General features: G+C 41.1%; 1 protein-coding gene and 1 long non-coding RNA gene across 2 annotated transcripts in view; one reads left to right on the top strand and one right to left on the bottom strand.

Moving 5' to 3' along the window:
- The window catches only part of LOC116695045 (uncharacterized), an 18448-nt gene extending 13763 nt beyond the window's left edge, over positions 1-4685 (bottom strand). Inside the window, exons 1-2 of the long non-coding RNA XR_004333337.1 lie at positions 4674-4685; positions 1015-1021 (exon numbers count right to left, since the gene is read on the bottom strand). This is a non-coding gene — a long non-coding RNA (uncharacterized LOC116695045). The remainder of the gene's footprint in view (positions 1-1014; positions 1022-4673) is intronic.
- A 355-nt stretch (positions 4686-5040) lies between these two features.
- Positions 5041-19356, top strand: LOC116696253 (receptor-type tyrosine-protein phosphatase S-like; the record flags this gene model as incomplete). Its single annotated transcript, XM_032527085.1, has 4 exons — positions 5041-5045; positions 5621-5666; positions 17857-17980; positions 19181-19356. Coding segments are annotated over exons 1-4 (351 nt in total), but the record flags the coding sequence as incomplete, so codon positions are not given.
- Positions 19357-20278: the final 922 nt, after the last annotated feature.

Consider the following 20278-nt stretch of genomic DNA (forward strand, 5'->3'; position numbering starts at 1 on the left):
AATCTAAGACGATATCTTGTCTCATATCACGATATTGTATAATATTGATATATTCTCAAAGCGACCTGTCTCGGTCAGGGTAAATCATCATCTTTGGTACTTTGCACCTGCCTGGGGCTGTAAGAAATACAATACAGAATGTTTGCGGAAAAACACAATGCACAATTCTAACGCCACATCGCAACTCTGTAACATCTATACATCTTACACTATACACGTGGCATTCATTCTTTACAGTGGTATCAGAATCTCCAATGTCCATCATTGAAAGACATCCATATCCATTTAGAATATAATAATTGTGCATGCTATTGTCTCAATGGAGCTTTCTTATTGTTTTAATAGTTCAAACAAACATTTTTATCTGGACCTTCCTCCCATTTTAAACAGAGTTGAGATAAAGTACATTAGCTTAGCGTTAGCTCATGCAAGACATGGAAGTCACACGGCTGCTGATTGAATATCTTCCTATCAGCCACATGCCATTCGCAGCCATCTCACATCAAGGCAGTGATTTTTAATATGCCTTCCTCCTCTCTCACTAGTCCCTGCCACACTGCCAACGCTTCGCTTCCACCACCCCAGACTCCACCTTCCTAGTTCAGAGTCCTAACATGACTTAAAGTTTAATAGGGTTTCTGCATAGCGCTCCCTGTTTCAGCGTAGCATGCTGCTTTGCTGGTCCAGAGAGCATTATCAAGACCAGAGCCATCAGCAACAAGCATAACTGTATTTCCAATTGTGGCAATAAATGTTAAATCTATGACGAGAGTGTCCCTGGACTTTGAGTTGTTCACATGGTTGCCTGTTCTCATCGCGCCATTCTTCTTCATTCCACCAGAAACGAACATCTCCAGCCAAGGATGAGCACATGGCGGGGGTCAAGGACTCACTGCTGGCCCACTCCTCAGACCCTGTGGAGATGAGGCGACTCAACTATCAGACACAAGGCATGGACACACGCACACACACACACACACACACACACACATGCACACACACTGTCCCTAGAACCTATAAGCTCATATTTATTCAAGTTGACCAACACAAACACTCATTATCTCCCTGATGTACCCGTAGCCGTGATAATACTGACAGATATCTGCTTAGGTTTTTGTCTCTGGACGCAATTGTCCTTTCCCAATAAATGACCCCATAGATTGTGTGCACCACAGCTTATTACTAGGGTGTTTTTTTTTGTTTTTTTTTTTCAAAACCCGTGTGAACCGTTGTTTTGTCCCTGACCACTTTCACAACAAACGGGAAATTTTTGCTGCGATAAAGCGGTGTAATGTTTTAGAAATAAGTATATTAAATAAAATTAAATATTTTTTTTAGCATTTGTGAGGCAAATAAAGACCAATCAACCAATCACGCTGTGTTCTTTACCTTTGAAGTACATCATAGACAAACTCAGGGGCTGTTGTCCAAACCGTAGACTGTGTACAGACAGTAGTCCCGCATTACCAGACCTTCCTCCAGCGCTGCAAAAGAAGGTCTGGCTAGTCTACACAGCATTCCAGGATGAGAGAAAAACTTTTCTTTAAACCAATCACAATCGTCTTGGGCAACAGCCTCGGAAGGAACTTGTAAGTTCAAAAGGTTGTTTTAGGTCGTCAACAGAAAACTCCGATTGGACAAATAGTCTAGCTAGCTGTCTGGATTTACCCTGCAGAGATCTGAGGAGCAGATAACCATAGTCCTCATAAATCCTACAGAGTTTAGAATTACAACACAAAGAAAAGGAAGGTGAGGGACATTTGGCTGAAAATGAGGACATCCACCAGAATTTCAGGCAGCACTTGAATATCCTGGAAATTGAGTTTGTCGTATGAGACTAGTTGTAGGGACAGATCTTGGTTTGGGTTAAAATACAGAACTTTGTTAAATTTGGGGAACCTTCGTCATCGTGGTTATTATAATAAAAATGCGTTAAGGATAGATCATGCTTTGAAAAAACGTTGACTGTCGGTTGGAAATGAACAGCAGTCTCTTGTTAGAGAACCTGATGTTTTGCTGATCCATCCATCAAACCTAACTTCCTCCCTACGCAGATATGACATCAATTAAGCATCCTCCTTTCCTCCAATCATAACTACTGTTAGTTAAATGAACCAGGCAGGCTGTTTTCTTTCTCTATTCTCTGACTATAACTCTCTCCGGTTTACTTTCTCTTTGTTTCCTAAGTCACTCTCCTGCCAGACGTTTTCACTGATCTCTTCACCCATCCAACTACCCTCTTATTTCTTCCTCCCGCCTGTCTTTCAGTGGGAGGTTTTAAACTCAGTGGAGGTTTGTCATTGTGTTTTATCCATGTTCCTCTTCTCAATCAGATGGCTGGCATTTACCTAAGGTAGCAGTGGGAGGGTATTTGGCGAGTGTTTTTACTCCAACAGAAATTCAGCAACTCATTTCCCTGCCAACCTTTGTTCCCCCTCCAGTGAAAGCTCACCGGGTGGCCTTAAAGCCTCTAAAACTTCCAGTTTCCCATAACAGTGAAGAACTAATTGCCAGTGTTTCATTCACCATCAAATAAAAAATCCATTTCTTTAGTCATAACTTTCTACTCACTGTCTACAAGAAGGGTTATTATACAGTGGAATAACAATCACGCTAATAGGACAGTGATTGACAAGGCTTGAGTTCCAATTTCTCATTCACTGATTCTATCAAAAACTCCCCTAGGCCTAGATAATAAAATAACTCACTCCTGGAGAAGGATGATGAGGGGTGAGGTGATTTTTTTTTTTCAAAAATGTTATCAGCAGTTGGCTACATTCACATCTCGACTCAGCTCTCTGTATAGATCCTTCGGCTTGCTCACAACTCCCCCCCACGGGGCCTGCTTAACTGCAAAATACATAACATCACTTAAGAAGTTAAATCCTTGGTTTACTATTCTCTTACGGTCTGGAAGCACACTTTGCAGTTTTCCTGGAAGAAAGGATTTGTTCTCCTGCTGACGCCTGTCTCTGGGAATGGTGACTTTATCCAAAGGAGTGGCATCTCTGTCTTTAATATGTGGAAAGCGAGGGGCAATAAGTTATTGGAGACATATTTTAAGAATGCATAAGCAACAGTTTGATCTCCCTAAGGAGGCCCGTTTTGGGTATTTGCAAATAGCCAACACAACAGCCTTTTTATTTTTCAATTCATTGATTGAAACGTAATTTCACCATGCCTTCAGGTGGAACCCTGACCAACTGAACAACCCATAATCAACATTTCCCACCCCAGAGACCCCGCTGGAATGACTAAGGCTGCGTTCAGACTGCCCGCGTCAGGTGTCCAACGTTCCTGCAAAAACGCAGGTCTTTCCAATTATTTTGGAGGGGGTTGGCGCAGGGGCGACAGCAAAAAAGGCCTGTGGCGAAGGTGTGAGATCGACTCATCTTGTGGAGAACAGCAAATCCACGTCACGCTGCGTTGTCGTTGTGTTTTGAGCTATGGTTTGAGGCGGTGTGAGGCGGTTCCTGTACACGAAACAGAAAACATCACTGCCTCTATTGCTGCCACAGGAAAGCTTTAAACACCAAAGACAAGCACTGACCTGCCCGTGAGTTTTGTGTAATAGCTGAATACACACAAATAAAGCTGTGGTACAGTGCAGTCAGAGATCTATGAACGATCTGATGGAAAACACTAATGTGAAATATAAAGTCTACTTGTGCTTTATGCGCGGGGGGTTAAGAAGACACAAAGGGTTTCATACAAATGGGCCATTCTTTTGAAACTCCCTCTGCTGCACCACCCTGCAGAAAATGGCTTGATGTGAATGCCCCGTAACAGCTGAAGCCGCCTCATCTAAATAACAGGTTTTTTTTCAGTTGCTAAACGACAGTGACTGAAACCACGTGTGCAAAACTCTAACTACAGTCTGCACTACCAACAGTCACCTGAACTAACAGTTCAATCAGCTGCAAACTCATTCCAAGCAATACAACTCTTAACCCACGTCTCAAAACAGGCTCATGCACCACACACTGTGAACAACCCTCACTGAGATAACACACACTGTCACTCAGAACACACAGAGTAAAAACACTAGCATCAAACACCAAGACAGAAAACACTAACTTTTATCTTTACAGTTAGAACAAATGAAGTGACTACACATGCTCAATAGTTTCTTTAAAGAAAATATATAGAAAATCAGCAGTTTGCTTAAAGTTTTTTTAAGACTACTTAACCACAGTGGGCACAACTGGAGTCACATGTGCAAAACTGTAACTACAGTCTGCACAGCAGCAGTTCATGTAGTCTAGTTCATTTTTCATTGCTGGAACACAGTTTTCAAAACTCTACACACTTAGCCCATGGCTTTATCCACAATGTGCACAACTATCCACAGTGCTTTGTTCAAATGCTAACACACTGCTGTCAAAACTGTTAACCACACATTCAAAACAGAATAGATCTCAGTCTGGGGCCCATCAAACTTCGCTGATTGCAATTTTAGCTTTCATTTGAACAAGTGCTGTAAATCCAGTTTGTGTGCACATTGTGGCTAAGTGTGTAGAGTTTTGAAAACTGTGTTCAAGCGATGAAAACCGAACGATAGTTTGGTTCACATGAACTGCTGCAGTGCAGACTGTAGTTACAGTTTTGCACATGTGGCTTCAGTTGTGCCCATTGGGGTTTAGCAATATAAAAACCTGTAAGATATATTTTACAGATAAAGCTGCGTCACAGTGCACAGCACACAACAGATCCATGTGTTATTTTCGTTTTTTCTGTCTTTTCCTAACTGACCCCTGTTCTGTTTGTTTTGCCTGGTCTTCCCCCCACAGGTTCCAGTGGCCTCAGTTGCCCGAATACTCCAAGTTAGTTTTTTATCCCTCTTGTGTTTTACTGATATTTCCTCCATCCCCACCTCCTTCCCTTTCTTTTTACATAGCACCCATTTGAACTAGAGCCCACTTATTAAACTCCATATACTTCCCTCATGGTCCTTCCATGTCGTTAAAACTGAGATTTGAAATAAAATACAGTAGAAATACATTAAAAATATAGATATATAGAAACAAATGTCAGTGTAAGATGCTGTAGGTACTCTTAGCACCCCAACCACCATTGTGGCACTTTTGCACTCACTTATGGCTTAATGGGATTTCTTTAACCAATCAGCATGCTTGTTCACCGGTGTGGTTAAGGCATGCTGTTGAAGAGCTGCACAGTCATACGTCATCCTTCTTCGCAGCACACATTACCCTCACTGTCACCCCATAACACTCTGACCAGCAAGCTCTGAGCCTTCAACATGCATCTACACTCTGGTGCGTGTGTGCGTGCATGCGTGTGTGCGTGCGTGCGTGAAATTGTACCAGACAATCATAGATCACCATTGTTTTTTGGCTGTAGAGTGAAGCAAATCCACCAGACACTTGCCCATTGTACCAGTTGATGTTAGTGGATGGTGCTAATTTTGGACCCTTTGTGTGTGTGTGTGTGTGTGTGTGTGTGTGGTGTGTGTGTGTGTGTGTGTGTGTGTGTGTGTGTGTGTGTGTGTGTGTGTGTGTGTGTGTGTGTGTTGTGATGGAATGTACTTACCGCTCCACCTCTCCCTGCAGGGATGAGGGAACATCCTCCCTTGCCGTCTGCGACCTGGCGGACTACATAGAGAGACCAAGGCCAATGACGGTCTTCGCTTCTCTCAGGAGTACGAGGTAACTTCCTGCTCTCATACATGGTGAAAAGAAAAGTTCTCCCAGGTCCAATTCAGTGACCAAGGCAAAAAAATACTTGTTTTAATACTTACCTAGACTTTCCTGCTTCAATTACTCACCACTCACCATGCCTCTAAGTATATTTTTATTATTATCTGTATTTATATTTTTCCGTTCCGAGTACTCATTTATACTATGGTTAGACTCATATCATCTACAGGATACTTACTTTGCTATATTATTTAATTACATGTAATTCTGTTTAATTTCACATCACCTAATCACTTACATTGCAATATTTTTTGTACTAAGGCCATCTAATTTTACTTAAAAATATATTTTATATAAGGCCACTTTACATTCATTCAGTACTTTTTGCACAATGACTGTTATTTTCCAGTTGTTTGTTGGTTTGTTGTCGTATTATCTAATATAATCCAAAAAGCAGACTGACAAATATCTATATGTATATATATATATATATATATATATATATATTAGGGGTGATCCAAGTATCCGGCTGAAACGAGTATCCGGTACGGATAAAGCACTTTTGCCAAGTACAAGTATTCTACGAGTAATATGAGTCAATATCCGTGCTCGGATTGAATACGACTCCTCAACTGGCCGCGCAGCGTTCTGTGATAATCACAGCGCCCCCCCCCCGCCTACAAACCCGCTCGGATCAATCACACACACACAGAACATGGAGAAATGCGCTCCCTCTCTCTCTCTCTCTCTCTCTCTCTCTCTCTCTCTCTCTCTCTCTCTCTCTCTCTCTCTCTCTCTCTCTCTCTCTCTCTCTCTCTCTCTCTCTCCCGCTCCATCAGTCAATCGGGTCTGCGGATCTGTTCCGTTAACGTTTAGGGTTTCTTCAGCTTCAGGTTTGTTTTTATCTTCGGTTTGTAGTCCTTACATAGTAACCAGTAGATTTCTGGTGAACGTGGGGTTTGTAGTCCTTACATAGTAACCAGTAGATTTCTGGGGAACGTGGGTTTCAGACGTGCTGCTTGGTTTAAATGTGACTCCTTTTGCGTCTCTGCCATCGGAGAATTATTTTATTTTTTTACTGTCAGCTGCCCCCCGCCCCCTCTCTCTCTGTGTCTCTCTCTTACTCACACACACACACACACACATATACACACACACACACATATATACCTGGTGTGGAAATAAAAAATAAAAAAAAGAACCAAAAAAAAAAAAAATCACACTGATCATAAAAAAATAAAAAGTTAAAAAAATTAAGTTATATTGAGTATGAAAACTCTTGTTCATTACATTTTACTGTACCGCATGTGTTGTATTCATTGTTGCAAAACGTTCTGTATATAGTTTGTTACCATGACAACACCATTGATCTGAAGCTCGATGCTTTCATGTAAATAGTTTTCAAATCAGCAATAAATATAACAATTTTTGATCAACTCATATCAATTGCATGCTTCAATAACATACCGGTTAAAGCCCCGCACATTTCAAGAGAACCTGACCCACTTCCGGGTTAAATCTGACCACTTCCGGTTTAGGCCCCGCCCAGTCCGAGTACGGATCCGGATACAGATAATTCATGTGGTAAACAGATACAGATACAGATAATGCTGTACTCGCTCATCCCTAATATATATATATATACTGTACATACATATACTGTATATCAGGGCAAGACAAGCTGCGCTCCATTACTAGTCAGCTCAGCTTTTACCATGCTGTATCCATAATGTCAGATAGATATTGTTCAATTGGAAGCACAAACCAAAGAGAGACTAGCTGTGTTTCTACATAATCCCATCTCAGAATGAAAACCCAGAGAGGAGCATATTGTGGACGTGTGCAATTATACGTGCAGCTCCATCAGTCTAACGTTACCGCTACACTGACGCTGAAAGTGACCACCCATGCAGGCCACGTCTTCAGTCAAGCTAACTGCATCTCCCATCTTCATGGTCAAACCATGTCATTTCATTTAAGACTTTTTCAGACAGTTGTATCTTGTGCGGCGTTACAATGTCTGTCATGAATTTACCCTATGGGTTTATTTTCGTGTTACTCAGTGATATTGGAAACTGCTTTTTGTTTCAGTCAGGCCAGGGATACATATTTTTTTTCCCATTCCCATGCATCTGTAAAATCAATATTCTATTTTCTCACTAAAATACATCACACATTCCAGGCCTGATGTTTCTACTCATGTATTGAGCTGGCTCCCCATTACAGAGTTAAGGTTCAGCATTAGTTATTTTTAAAAGGATGCTACTAAGCATGCATAAATCTCTGCCTCCTTTCCAAAAATAATATGTATTACCCACTGTCTTTACCTACTGTAAAAGCCAGTGAGGGATTATGGCTTGTTGATGTCCTACAATGGAAGGTAATTTGCATTTAAAGTGGTGAATTTCCAGCGGATAAACCAGGACAGATGGGTGCACTGTTTATGTACCCTAGAAGGAAGAGGGCATATAAATTATGAAACAGCAGCTGCATCAACTTTTCTACCTTTCAAAGTTTTTTTTCTTACCCAATATGGTGAAATGGAGGGAACTTTGTGGAGACAGGTTGTTGTGTTTGCCAAACAAGATAATAACAATTCAGTTTTGAATATTTTGGCAAGCCTGTCTTCGAACAAAACATGTGGATGAAAAATATGAAATGTTGGGTATTGGATGATACTAAGCCACGTATCCAATGACAAGGATGCTGACTTGCATTTACTAGTCTAATAATTCAAATAATTATCTGATTATTATTACATACTGTTTTGTAAACCGAAAACCTACCAGACACTGCTGTCCCAATGGCGGTGCCTTAAGATTCTGCCCATCAATGTTGCAAGAAGTATCGGTGACAAGGTATAACCCTGCAGAGTCCAGCACCCACTAGGAACAGGCTTGACTTCATGCCAAGAATACAGACTCAACTTTCGTCCCTCTTAGACAAGGATTGGATGCCTCATAGCAACAGTCCCCGCCTCTTTATTCTCACACCACTCTCCACAAGACACCCTAACCGTACGTTCACACCGCCACCGACTTGAGCTGCAAAAAAGCTCTGCCCGCTTCGCTAAGGACGCTTGTCAAAAAGTACGGGGAAGCTTTTTCCCCCGTAACTTTCTCTGTTCGATCGGGAGAAGCACACGCAGCCACGGCCAATACACTGACACTAGAAACCATTTATAAATTACATATACAATGACAGAAGTCGTATTGTCAATTGGTCACAGCGGGGTCGGTTAGCAGTTAGCTCGCCAGTTAGCCGCTGAGCCGTAGCGGCATGCAGGCAGAGCGAGCAGCCGCCAGACTAACCTAGTGACCCGTGCAGGACTTCACTGTGAGCGGACCATTAGAGACGATGTGACCAGCAGGTAACGTTAACTGGTCCCTATGTACAAACAACGTTATCTTATAAAAGATAGGCAACCCAGCAACGGCGATTATGAGCTTGTCCCCATAATGAATTTTTTGGTAGGAACGAAAGTTAACATTGTTTCTCCGGGATCAGCCAGCGCGAAGGACGTCTATATTCCAATTGGCGGCTGGCATTAGCCGCTGAACCACGTCATAGCTCATAACCATAAAGTTGAAAAATTTAAACTTTCTGGTTGACGCCCAAAACGCCCAAAACGCCGACAGATTTGCCGCTCCTTGCAGCTGAGAGAAGCCGGCTTCCATTGAAAATGAATGACTTCCGGTAACTTTAGACGCTCAAGTCGGTGGCGGTGTGAATGACCGGTAAGAGACACCGTGATTTGCCATCTCCAAAAAATCACATGACTTAGACTGGGAGTTTTTACCCAAGGTACAAACCGGTTGGTTCAGGTCGCTTCCGTCTGAATATTTGCTCTTTGTTTCTGCTAATAATCAGGAATTAGTGATGGCCAAAGGAAGCCTCATGAATCTTCATGAACCATTCTTATTTATTTTCTGAGCCTTCTCGATGGCGCTCTTGGTTTAAAGAAAAAGGCTAAAAAAAAAGGCAATTCAGTGTGTTTTTAACACTTTGTTGGACAAAGAGCGCCATCTAGTGGGCTCGGAAAATGAAGATTTTGGCCTTCACTATTAAGAATGAAACCAAAAATCACAGCAGCTGATGTGTAATCTGATACCGTAGAATTCAATAAAGTTTGATCTGGAGATTGGGGATGGCCGAGGCACTAGGTCTCTCCCTCTCTCTCACACACACACACACACACACACTTAATCAAATGCCTAAAAAAGCCATCTCAATGTAACATCTCACAGCTCCAGACTTAACTAGAGGTCAGTGCTTATCTATGGTGCAAGGTTATTAATTAAAAAAAATTAAAAAAATCTGTATCTTGATATCTTCTCTGGATCAGGAACAGCAAAAGTGAATGCAAGAACAACCCATTGCAATGATCTGGCTCACATCGTCCCTCTCACACACACACACACACACACACACACACACACACACACACACACACACACACACACACACACACACTTAGACAGACTTAGACAGACTTTATTGTCATTTAACTGCACATTCACATATACAGTTGAGCGAGATTTTATTGCAAGGCTCCAAAAAAAGGAAAAGAAACAGAAGACAAGTAAAAAGAGAAACATGAAAAAGTATGTGCAATATAAGGTATGTGCAATATAAAAATTAAAAATGTAGTATATTTATTATAAGACGATTATGACCAGTGCAATAGAAGCAGAATGTATTGCAATGAAATAAATAATATACATTTAAAGTTACATTAGTGCAACTAGGGTTCACAGTGTCCATGTAAAATGACTAGTGTTGTATGTATGGGGGGGGGGGGATTATTGGGAGTTCATCAGTCTTATGACGGGGGGGATGAAGCTGTTGTTCTGCATTTGAAGCTGCTGAACCTCTTGCCAGAGGGCAGCAGGGAGAACAGTCCATGATTGGAGTGGGAGGGGTCCTTAGTGACTGACTGAGTCCTGGTCATGGTTGGGGTGGGAGGGGTCCTTAGTGATTGGCTGAGCCCTGGTCATGGTTGGGGTGGGAGGGGTCCTTAGTGATTGGCTGAGCCCTGGTCATGGTTGGGGTGGCAGGGGTCCTTGGTGATTGGCTGAGCCCTGGTCATGGTTGGGGTGGGAGGGGTCCTTAGTGATTGGCTGAGCCCTGGTCATGGTTGGGGTGGGAGGGGTCCTTAGTGATTGGCTGAGTCCTGGTCATGGTTGGGGTGGCAGGGGTCCTTGGTGATTGGCTGAGCCCTGATCAGGCAGCGTCTGCGAGCAGTTTCATGGATTGAAGGAGGTGCTGTCCCTCTACATGTTTCCAGTCTGAGGTGGTGCAGGACCCAGACCAGACAGAGATGCAGCTGGTCAGTATGTTCTCTAGTGTCCCTCTGTAGAAAGTGGTGAGGATGGGGGGGTGGGGGGGGGTTGCTCTTCTCATCCAATGCAGAGCAGAGGTGTGGAGGGACCAGTTCAAAGTGTCACACTCACACATACACGCAAAAACACATACACGCACACACATACACGCACACACACACTCTCTCACACACACACACACACTCACACACACTCGTTGTGTGTCCTCCTGTGTCCTGTTGCATCGGCGCTACGAGCCATTAGTCTATAGTAAGAGCACCAGGCCTTGAAATGAAAAGCTCATAATGGCTGCATTTAAAATGAGACCCGCCAGAGGATCTTACAGCTGTTACATCTGATGTATGAGTTTGGGGACCACTTGAGACCACTTCATACACTCCATAATATATAACAGTAATTCTTTTCATCACATAATAATGATTACATCCATTTATTAGCCATATCAAATGCGTAAAAGCTGGTTTATACTGGTAAAACTTAGTTTGGGCTGTTAACTGAGCCTCACCTCTGCATTGGCAAGGATTAAAGCTGTTATTAATATCTGTTTGAGCATTATAACACTCAAGGGTGGGATTTAACGTCAGTATTGGCACAACAGTGGTGCGGCAAGGCCTTCGCAGAAGTAAGCATCACTTTCTACTTCCGTGTTCCAAAAATATGATATTAAATCAAACCCTCAAATGCAACGGTTACCAACAAAATAAAAGTTGTACTCAAACTGTATTCATATTGTGGCGCAATATGCTCTCAAAATAAAACAAGCAACAGAGACGATTTGGATTTCTAGACCCGCCCTGTTTAGTCAGATATCCGTCTTAAGCTAAAGTTAGCTTTGTTGCTTTGTGGGGACATGGGATTTTCCCAAATTGAATAAATTCCGCCCATAAAAAACCAACACATTCTCAGTCCTATCAAGTCAAAAAGCAGTGCTTGGTCAGATGCCTTTGGGTTTGTTATTGATGCGTCACATATAGACGCTCTGGGTCGGGACTGTTGGCGTCACTATTTGAGGCTCTCGAGGACACGGAGGATTTATAAAACATGACTCTTTAGAAGAGGTTGTTATTGTCACCGGACAACACTAGTTTCCGAACATATCCATACTGAGAAATACAGAGAGAGCTGTGTGGAGCTGATAGTCTTAATTAGCTTCGTATCAACTCATTTGGCAATGGCTTTAATGTAACGGACGTTCATTAACATAGCGTCATGCCGACACAGCTGATGTGATCCAAACATTTCCAAAAACTGTCTCCAGAGCACTGTTAAAAAAAAAAAAATCTTTCAAACTGATGAATCCCTTTACATAAAAATGCAGGAGAGTTTCTGTGTGTTCCCCTGCGGTTCCTGATTTTTTTATGTTTTTGATTGAAATATTTTGAGTGATGAGCATGGTGTGCTCTGGATGTGCTGTCATGGTGATAAGTGCACTTTCTAATTTCTATTTCTAATTGACCAATTAGATTGCCTAGTCGGATCTAGTTGACCAATTAGATTGCCTAGTCGGATCCACTTGAGGATCGATAACTGTCTCTTTACAAATGAACAAATATGCTCATTGGGCCAATGCAATGGCAAATACATATCTCCCAAACACAATAAATTCATTCAATTCAATTCAATTTCATTTACAGTATCAAATCATACCACGAGGTATCACCAGACACAGAGTAGGACCACACTCTATAAAGGACCCACCATTCCAGTAATTCCCCCAAAAGTGACCATTTGCAGTTGCGAGGTAAAACTTCCTTCCTGAAATATGAATCATAATAATTATAGCAGTTTGTGTGATGAACCATGATGATGGCTCATGATGGATCAGAGTAACAACTCATAAACACACCCACACATATTTACAAAATGACATATATAAGGACCTATCTGATTCTGCGTTTACAACAGGAGTGGCGTGTTTATATCATCCTTAGTGCTGCCAAACGATTAAAATATTGAATTGCGATTAATTGCATCAATGTCAGTTTTATTCTAAATGTTCCTTGATTTCTTTTTGTCCCATTATTTTTTTCTCATTTTAATGCTCTCATCAACATAGAAAAGTGGATCGGCTCACTTTGTGTAAATGTTTTTTTTTATTGAAAAACGTTGGCATATATTCTACTGTAGTGTTCAAGAGCCCCCCCCCCCCCCAGCATATAGCCTACTGTAGTGTTCAAGACCCCCCCCCAGCATATAGCCTACTGTAGTGTTCAAGACCCCCCTCAACATGTAGCCTACTGTAGTGTTCAAGACCCCCCCCCAGCATATAGCCTACTGTAGTGTTCAAGACCCCCCAGCATATAGCCTACCGTAGTGTTCAAGACCCCCCTTAACATGTAGCCTACTGTAGTGTTCAAGACCCCCCCCCCCCCCAGCATATAGCCTACCGTAGTGTTCAAGACCCCCCTCAACATGTAGCCTACTGTAGTGTTCAAGACCCCCCCTCAACATGTAGCCTATTGTAGTGTTCAAGACCCCCCAGCATTTGGCCTACTGTATTTTCAAAGATCCCCCCCAGCATATAGCCAACTGTAGTGTTCAATTTCACACTAATATTCCCAATTGGAACAAATAATCTGTCACACAATGTAACGCTGTCCATCAATAAAAGGGTGAAAAAAATACTCTGACGGGGGGGGGGGGGGGGGATTGGCAACAGCTGTGTGCTTGGCCATCAAGTGGTATATCAGACTGGCCATGCTGCAATGATAGCTCAGTTCACAACGACAACACACACAGATCCCTTTGGTCTCGTCAATGGAACATTTGGCAACTTCAAAAAAGTAAACTTTCCATTTAGAATTCCATTTATTTCCGTCCATTTTGGCATCTCGCCCTCGCCATCCACTCAAAACGCAACGTTACTACTCTGTGGCCGGCCCGCGAGCCCAAACGGCTTGTGTGCGGCGTGCACCGTAGATCCAGTGTGGTGTTGTAGTTTTTCTAACGTTACTAGTTGTTGCAACAGCATGTGAAAAAAACTACAAAGTATGCTAGGCCAAAAAGAACATTAATCTTGTGATTAAAAAAAATTGACGCCAATGTCCTGGAAATTACGTCCCACGAAATTTCCAGCGGCAACAGAGCAATCCTGAAAGTAGAATGTCGTGGATATAGACTGGTAGGCACTGGATGCAAACATTGGAAGTTACAGAAAGCATCACGTAAAAATCACCATAGTTTGTATATTTATCAGTAAGTATGTATGTATTTGGTTTAATTTTAACAACACTCAGCAAAGTGAATGTGATTCTCATCTGACAGGGAGAAATAGATAAGACGTAAGATGTAATTGAGAGCCAACACAGACTCCTGTAACGCGTATTAGACATAAGTGAGTTATTATTCTTAACTCAGTGAATGTGGCAGCTGGTGCTGAGTGTAATCCTGACTCTGCCATACACAAATCCACACGCTTCACGCCCGACTATTCCTCTGGCTGTGTTTACCTGCATTGTTTTTTTGTTGGTGGAACTGCAGCTCCGTGAGTGTGATTACACTGACATACTGGGTAACTGATCTACGCGTCGGTGGAGCACATTAGCAGTAATGTGAGTGGTTTGTCAGTGCAGCGCGGTGGAAGCCTTACCTAACAGGCTGTTAAATAAGATGTGCATTCAACCTCTTTCTCCATTGTCATTATTATCAGTTGGAGACTGGGTGGGCTGAGCCGCCGCCCAGCCAGCCAGTCAGGAGTAGAGGACCAGGATATTAGAGTCCTCGTCGCAGCTTCATTTTGCCTGTGAATATGTATGTGTGTGTGTGTGTATGTGTGTATACGGGTATGGATTTGTTTTCCAGATGATTCAAGATAAGTAGGAGTGTGAAACATCAATCATGAAAAACAGACCTCAGCATGTTATTATTCAGCTAAACCCGCGCCTGCATTCACAGCCAGCAATCGCTGGGAGACCTATGTTGGGGATTAGGAAGGTACAGATTCAATTGTTAGCAATTCATCAAAGATGTTTTATCAATATTAATAACGTTGTGAATATGTGTATTGAATGTGCCCTGCCACACAAAACACAAAATGGACTGCTACCTCCTCTGTCAGCTTTAGTTACTGAAAAGAAACAAGAGAAGAAATCAGGCCAATCCCAACAGCTGGTCAGTCTGATGTCATGTTGCCTGAGCTCATTACTATTCATGAGCTCGCCCAGTTGCGCTGGGGAAAGGATGCTGATAGCCAGACTCTCATTCGCTAGCTGTTAGCCAATCAGAGTCAAGCAGCTTAGCCTGTTGTTAGCTGAGTCTTCCTGCAGGTCCATGGTAGAACTTCAGACATTACCACAAAGTAATGATATACATGTGGCAGGGCACCTTTAATAACTTAACCAAATTTTTTAAAAATCATAAACGAGGCACCACCCTGGAATCAGGGACCAATACCTGAACTGTGAAAACAGTCTCATAGGTGGAGTTCTCTTTAAAATTACAGATCCAAATTAATTAAATTATTTTATCTCATATTTATAAAGTGAACTTTATTAAATTAAATGTATTTATTAAATTCGAGCACAGACTTGTTCAACCAGCTGTTATTACAATAAATACACAAATAATCACAAACACCTGCTCTTTAAAGTAGTATAGAATTCAGCTAACAAATTATCAATTGTTAATCAATAGTTCTTCAATCTACAAGCCTATTACCTACAACAAAGGCAAAAACAAGCGGTGTGTGTGTGTGTGCGTGTGCGTGTGCATGTGCGTGTGCGTGTGCTAGATTAGTGTGTAAAGAGGACAGAAAGCATAGCCGGGTTGGCTGAGCTGGTACATCAAGCGCACAGCATAGAGTTTTATTCCTCGATGCAGAGACAGCAGTGTAGTATTACAGTTTCAAGTTGTCTTTTTTGTTTTCTATTCTGCAGAGATGAAAAGCTGATGCCCACATATTTCAACGGGATCCAAAATAGTTCATTCGTCCAGAAAATGAAACCATTTAATTAGAGTACATATGTTTGGCTGTGCTTCCAATTTAGTACAGATGTAATGGAGAGCAACAGATTGTCCTCTTTAAAAAATGTCTATATCTGAAATATGGGTTTCTTTTTAACCAAATTATCACAAATAAATGGATTGGATTCCATACAATGCTTTTTGCAAATACAATTGATCACTTTCATTCCTCTGATCATAACTATTAGTCAAAATAATTCATAATTTCTTCTTTTTTAACTTAAATACCAAGTACAATTCTATATAAATGAGGGTTATTGACCATGAATTCCAAAATGTACTGTAGTGGGTGACAATGAAAAGAGGGTCACCAGAGTATTTATGCTGCGTTCAGGGACTCCTGCCAATCGGGAATCAGAGTTCTTGAAGGTGACCTGTAGGTGTAAACTACAACCTGTGTGGTTTTTAATCCTCCGGCCATCTTTTCTCATGGAAACGTGACTTTGTAGGCTTTTTACAGTTGCATGTAGGCCGCGTTCTCTTTGTTTTTAAAAGGGTCCTCAGGCCAGATGTGAGCCATGCGATTGCCTTTGTCTCAGAGGTCACATGCTCTGAGATCTCTGTGTTTAAAGATAGTGTTTAATCACACTGCTCGGTTCCCGACACCAATCACCAGGCAGCATATTGAAAACCTGCCCGGCTCTTATCAGGACACACTCCACCATCGCTGGAACACAGGCGTGGCTTTCCATCTGGCATACTGCAATGATTTAAAACACAAGAGTACAAGGAAATAAGAATTAAGAAAACATTAATACAAGAACAATTCACCATCTGGTCTAACGTCATGTTTCTTCGTGTAGAACAGTGGTTCCCAAACTTTTTCAGCTCAAGACCCAAAAGAGAAATTTGATGTCTCCCCGGGACCCAGATTTACAAAAATACTCCATGAGTCATGGTAACATCTACATTTTTAAACTGTGGACAAAAGGCGGAACTAACCATGAATTTAAATGTATATGAAGTATATTTATTCCATTATAAAAGTAAACAAAAACAGAAAAGGTCTCTATTCTCCGTTCTGTGTCTCACCCCTTTCTCAACTCATTTTCTTATCAACTCCTAGGATAAGAGAAGAGAGAGAGAGAGAAAAAAAACAAAAAAAAAGCATCTGAGCTGAAAAGACCAGTGTAGCAAAAAAGAACGCTCATTCACATAAGATTGAGATGCATTTGACTCTGCCAATTGGCACCCCAATAAAACTTTAGTGAAAAAATTAGTAAAAATAAGAACTTCTGCCCTGGAGAAGAGACTCAAATAAAAGTAGTATGAATTATCGAAGCAAAGAAACAATAAGGGTAGAATAGTTACAAAATGTAAATATCCCAACAAGTCCTCCAAACCATATGACAATGACAATACGGGTTGTTTCTCTCCACAGCTCTACTCCATGAGGGTGCTTCCCAAAGAGTCCATGCTTGTGTCACTTTTGGCTGTATTGAGAAATAAAATCTACCACAAGTCCTAATCTGTTGACTCTTGACATAGTGCTAGTGGTCCACCATCATTCAACCCTAATGTATGCTATTGGGAAACATACATCCAAGAACTATTGTCCCACATCCTTTGGGGAAAATGGCGTTTCCCTTCCTCACTGGATCTGTTCTTTGTTAACACCAGGCACTGAGCTGGTAGGTGAAAGGCTGTAAGGGATTTTAGGAGTGTCCAAACAGCCCTGTGTGTGTGTCCAGGGAGTTAAAGTTCATCTAGGGCTTTTTTTTATATATTATAGAGCCGCAGGCTGGGGGAGGGATGATGAATTAGTTTGTGTCACGTTTATTGGTCTGGGCTTTTTGCTCCAAGCTCTGACAGGCTTTAAAAAACAGAAAAGAATATGGGCATTGTTGTAATAAATGGTTACCGGCTCTCCTCTCTCCATCCCCTCTGTGTGGCAGTCTATTGATCCAGGACAGCAGTTCACCTGGGAGCACTCCAACCTTGAAGTCAGCAAGCCAAAGAACCGCTATGCAAATGTGATCGCCTACGACCACTCCAGGGTCATCCTCACACCTGTGGATGGTAAGAGACACTCAGTGGTTAAACATTACACATAGTGGGTAAAATGAGATGTCTGAGTGTCATTCTCACATAGTGGTTGGGTCTTGATTTACCTCAAACGCAAAAGAGAACCGGATCTTTAGTTAACCCTCCTGTTGTCCTTGGGTTGAATTTGACCCCTTTTCAACATCAGCAATATGTATGTTTTTGTTTACAAAAATCACACAAAAAGTACATGGATACCATACAAAGCTCTTCGCTTGTACAATTAATGAACATTAAACTACTTTCATTACATTTTGGGTGTTTGATTCAATTTAACCCTCTGAACACAAATGAAGCACCGGCGAGTACAAGAGATGTTTGACAAAACTCCTACTCAAAAAGCAATATTCCGAAATTGTAGACCTTTATGTACTATTAAATGATATATTACGCTACTTTTGTGAATCCAAGACTTTTGTAAACCCATTTCAAGCACCAAAACAATTGAGTGCAGGTATGTTCGTGCAAGAGATTTGAAAATTATTTCTGCTTTAGGGCCAAATAATCTCTTTATATATTTCTCTGGAGCAATGTCTCACTATGCAGAACACTAAGTCTGTTCTGAGCCTTTTAATATTAAACACACAGGGGTCAGATTGCATGCAAAAAACCCTTAAAAGGATAATTCAAGAAGATATTTAAATATACCCTTAGACTTCAGAGAATTAATAGCATTTGAAAACAAATTTAATTTTTTAATACAGTATTTGGACTATACTTTGATATACACACGTCTCTGATTATCTACCAACATACATTCGTCTTATATTAGTCTGAATAATTCCTAATTTCTGCTTTTTTAACTCAAAAATGAGGTAAAGCTTCTTACATATGAGGTTTATTGCCCATGGATTTCAAAAAAACGTGTCAATCTAGTAATAAGATGGTGTTAGTGGTGTATGTACTGGTGGTAGGGTAAAAGAAAATATCAAAAGCGTAAAAAAGTGTCGCAAAATGTGTCAAAAACATCAGAAAATAGTTGTTTAACAAGTGCACAGTCAACTGGAAGACAACACAAGGGTTTAAACATTCAAATATAATGAGACAACTGTCATTTCAGATTTCCCCTGTCATATAATGTGAGTGTATTTCATCCTATTTTAGTAAGAAGCCCCGCTGTTTTCTGTTATCTATGAATATGCTTGTTAACTCTGTCCGACCGGTTCCTTCCTGCAGGGGTTCCAGGTAGCGACTACATCAACGCCAACTACATTGACGGCTACAGGAAGCAGAATGCTTACATCGCCACCCAGGGGCCGCTGCCGGAGACGCTGAGCGACTTCTGGAGGATGGTGTGGGAGCAGAGGACCTGCACCATCGTCATGATGACCCGTCTGGAGGAGAAGTCCCGGGTGAGCCTCCCATGTTAATCAATGTAACCCTCTCATGACAACGGCCTTGGTTGACAGTGCATTTACCGAAGAAGAGACACAACATGTTTTTAACCCTTGTGTTGTCTTCCCGTCGACCATGCAACTTTGTGTTTCTCTGGGTTGAAATTTCAACATTTTGTTGTTCTTTTTCAAAAAAAAAATTCCCAATGTTTTTGTCAATTTTATTCCTATTTCTTGTCACTTTTTTCCTTTTTTTTTAATTATGTTTTTGTCAATTTTTTTTACAATTTCTTTGTCACTTTTTCCAGTGTTTTTGATGTTTTTGTCCCTTTTTCAGATTTTTTGGGTCACTTTTTCAGCATTTGAAAAAAAAATGTTTTTGTTGCTTTTTTCCTGCTTTTTTGTAGTTTTTTTTTCAACATTTATCACTTTTTTCATTGTTCTTCTGTGACATAGAAAGTTTTTGGAAACCGGTCCAATTTGACCCTAGGACAACAGAAGAGTTAATGAGGACATAAATAAATAGAGCAAGTTTTTAGAATTAATTAAGGGTGTAACGATACATCAAGATGTATCATATATGATATATCAATTCAATGAGCCATGATCCAATATAATCGATGCAAGGTGAAATCTTTGAATATCTATACATATCTTTTGTCAGACGCCCCTTTGTTTTACGATTCCACTTTATATTTATAATTTAAATGTCTGAAAGAGCTCAGTAATACATTTGTCCAATCTAGTTCAAGTGGCCTGATATAAAATGGAATTGTTAAATGGGCTTATGTATGTATATGCGTGCAATATATGCCATGTGCCATTATTACATCTGTGCATAATTTTCATAAGTGCAATTTTACTAATTCATGTGCAGTAATACTTCTTAACCACTAGTCTATCCATTGAAACACCATGTACACACACAAAAATATATCAT

This window comes from Etheostoma spectabile, chromosome 9 (assembly GCF_008692095.1).
Source record: "Etheostoma spectabile isolate EspeVRDwgs_2016 chromosome 9, UIUC_Espe_1.0, whole genome shotgun sequence".
NCBI lineage: Eukaryota > Metazoa > Chordata > Actinopteri > Perciformes > Percidae > Etheostoma > Etheostoma spectabile.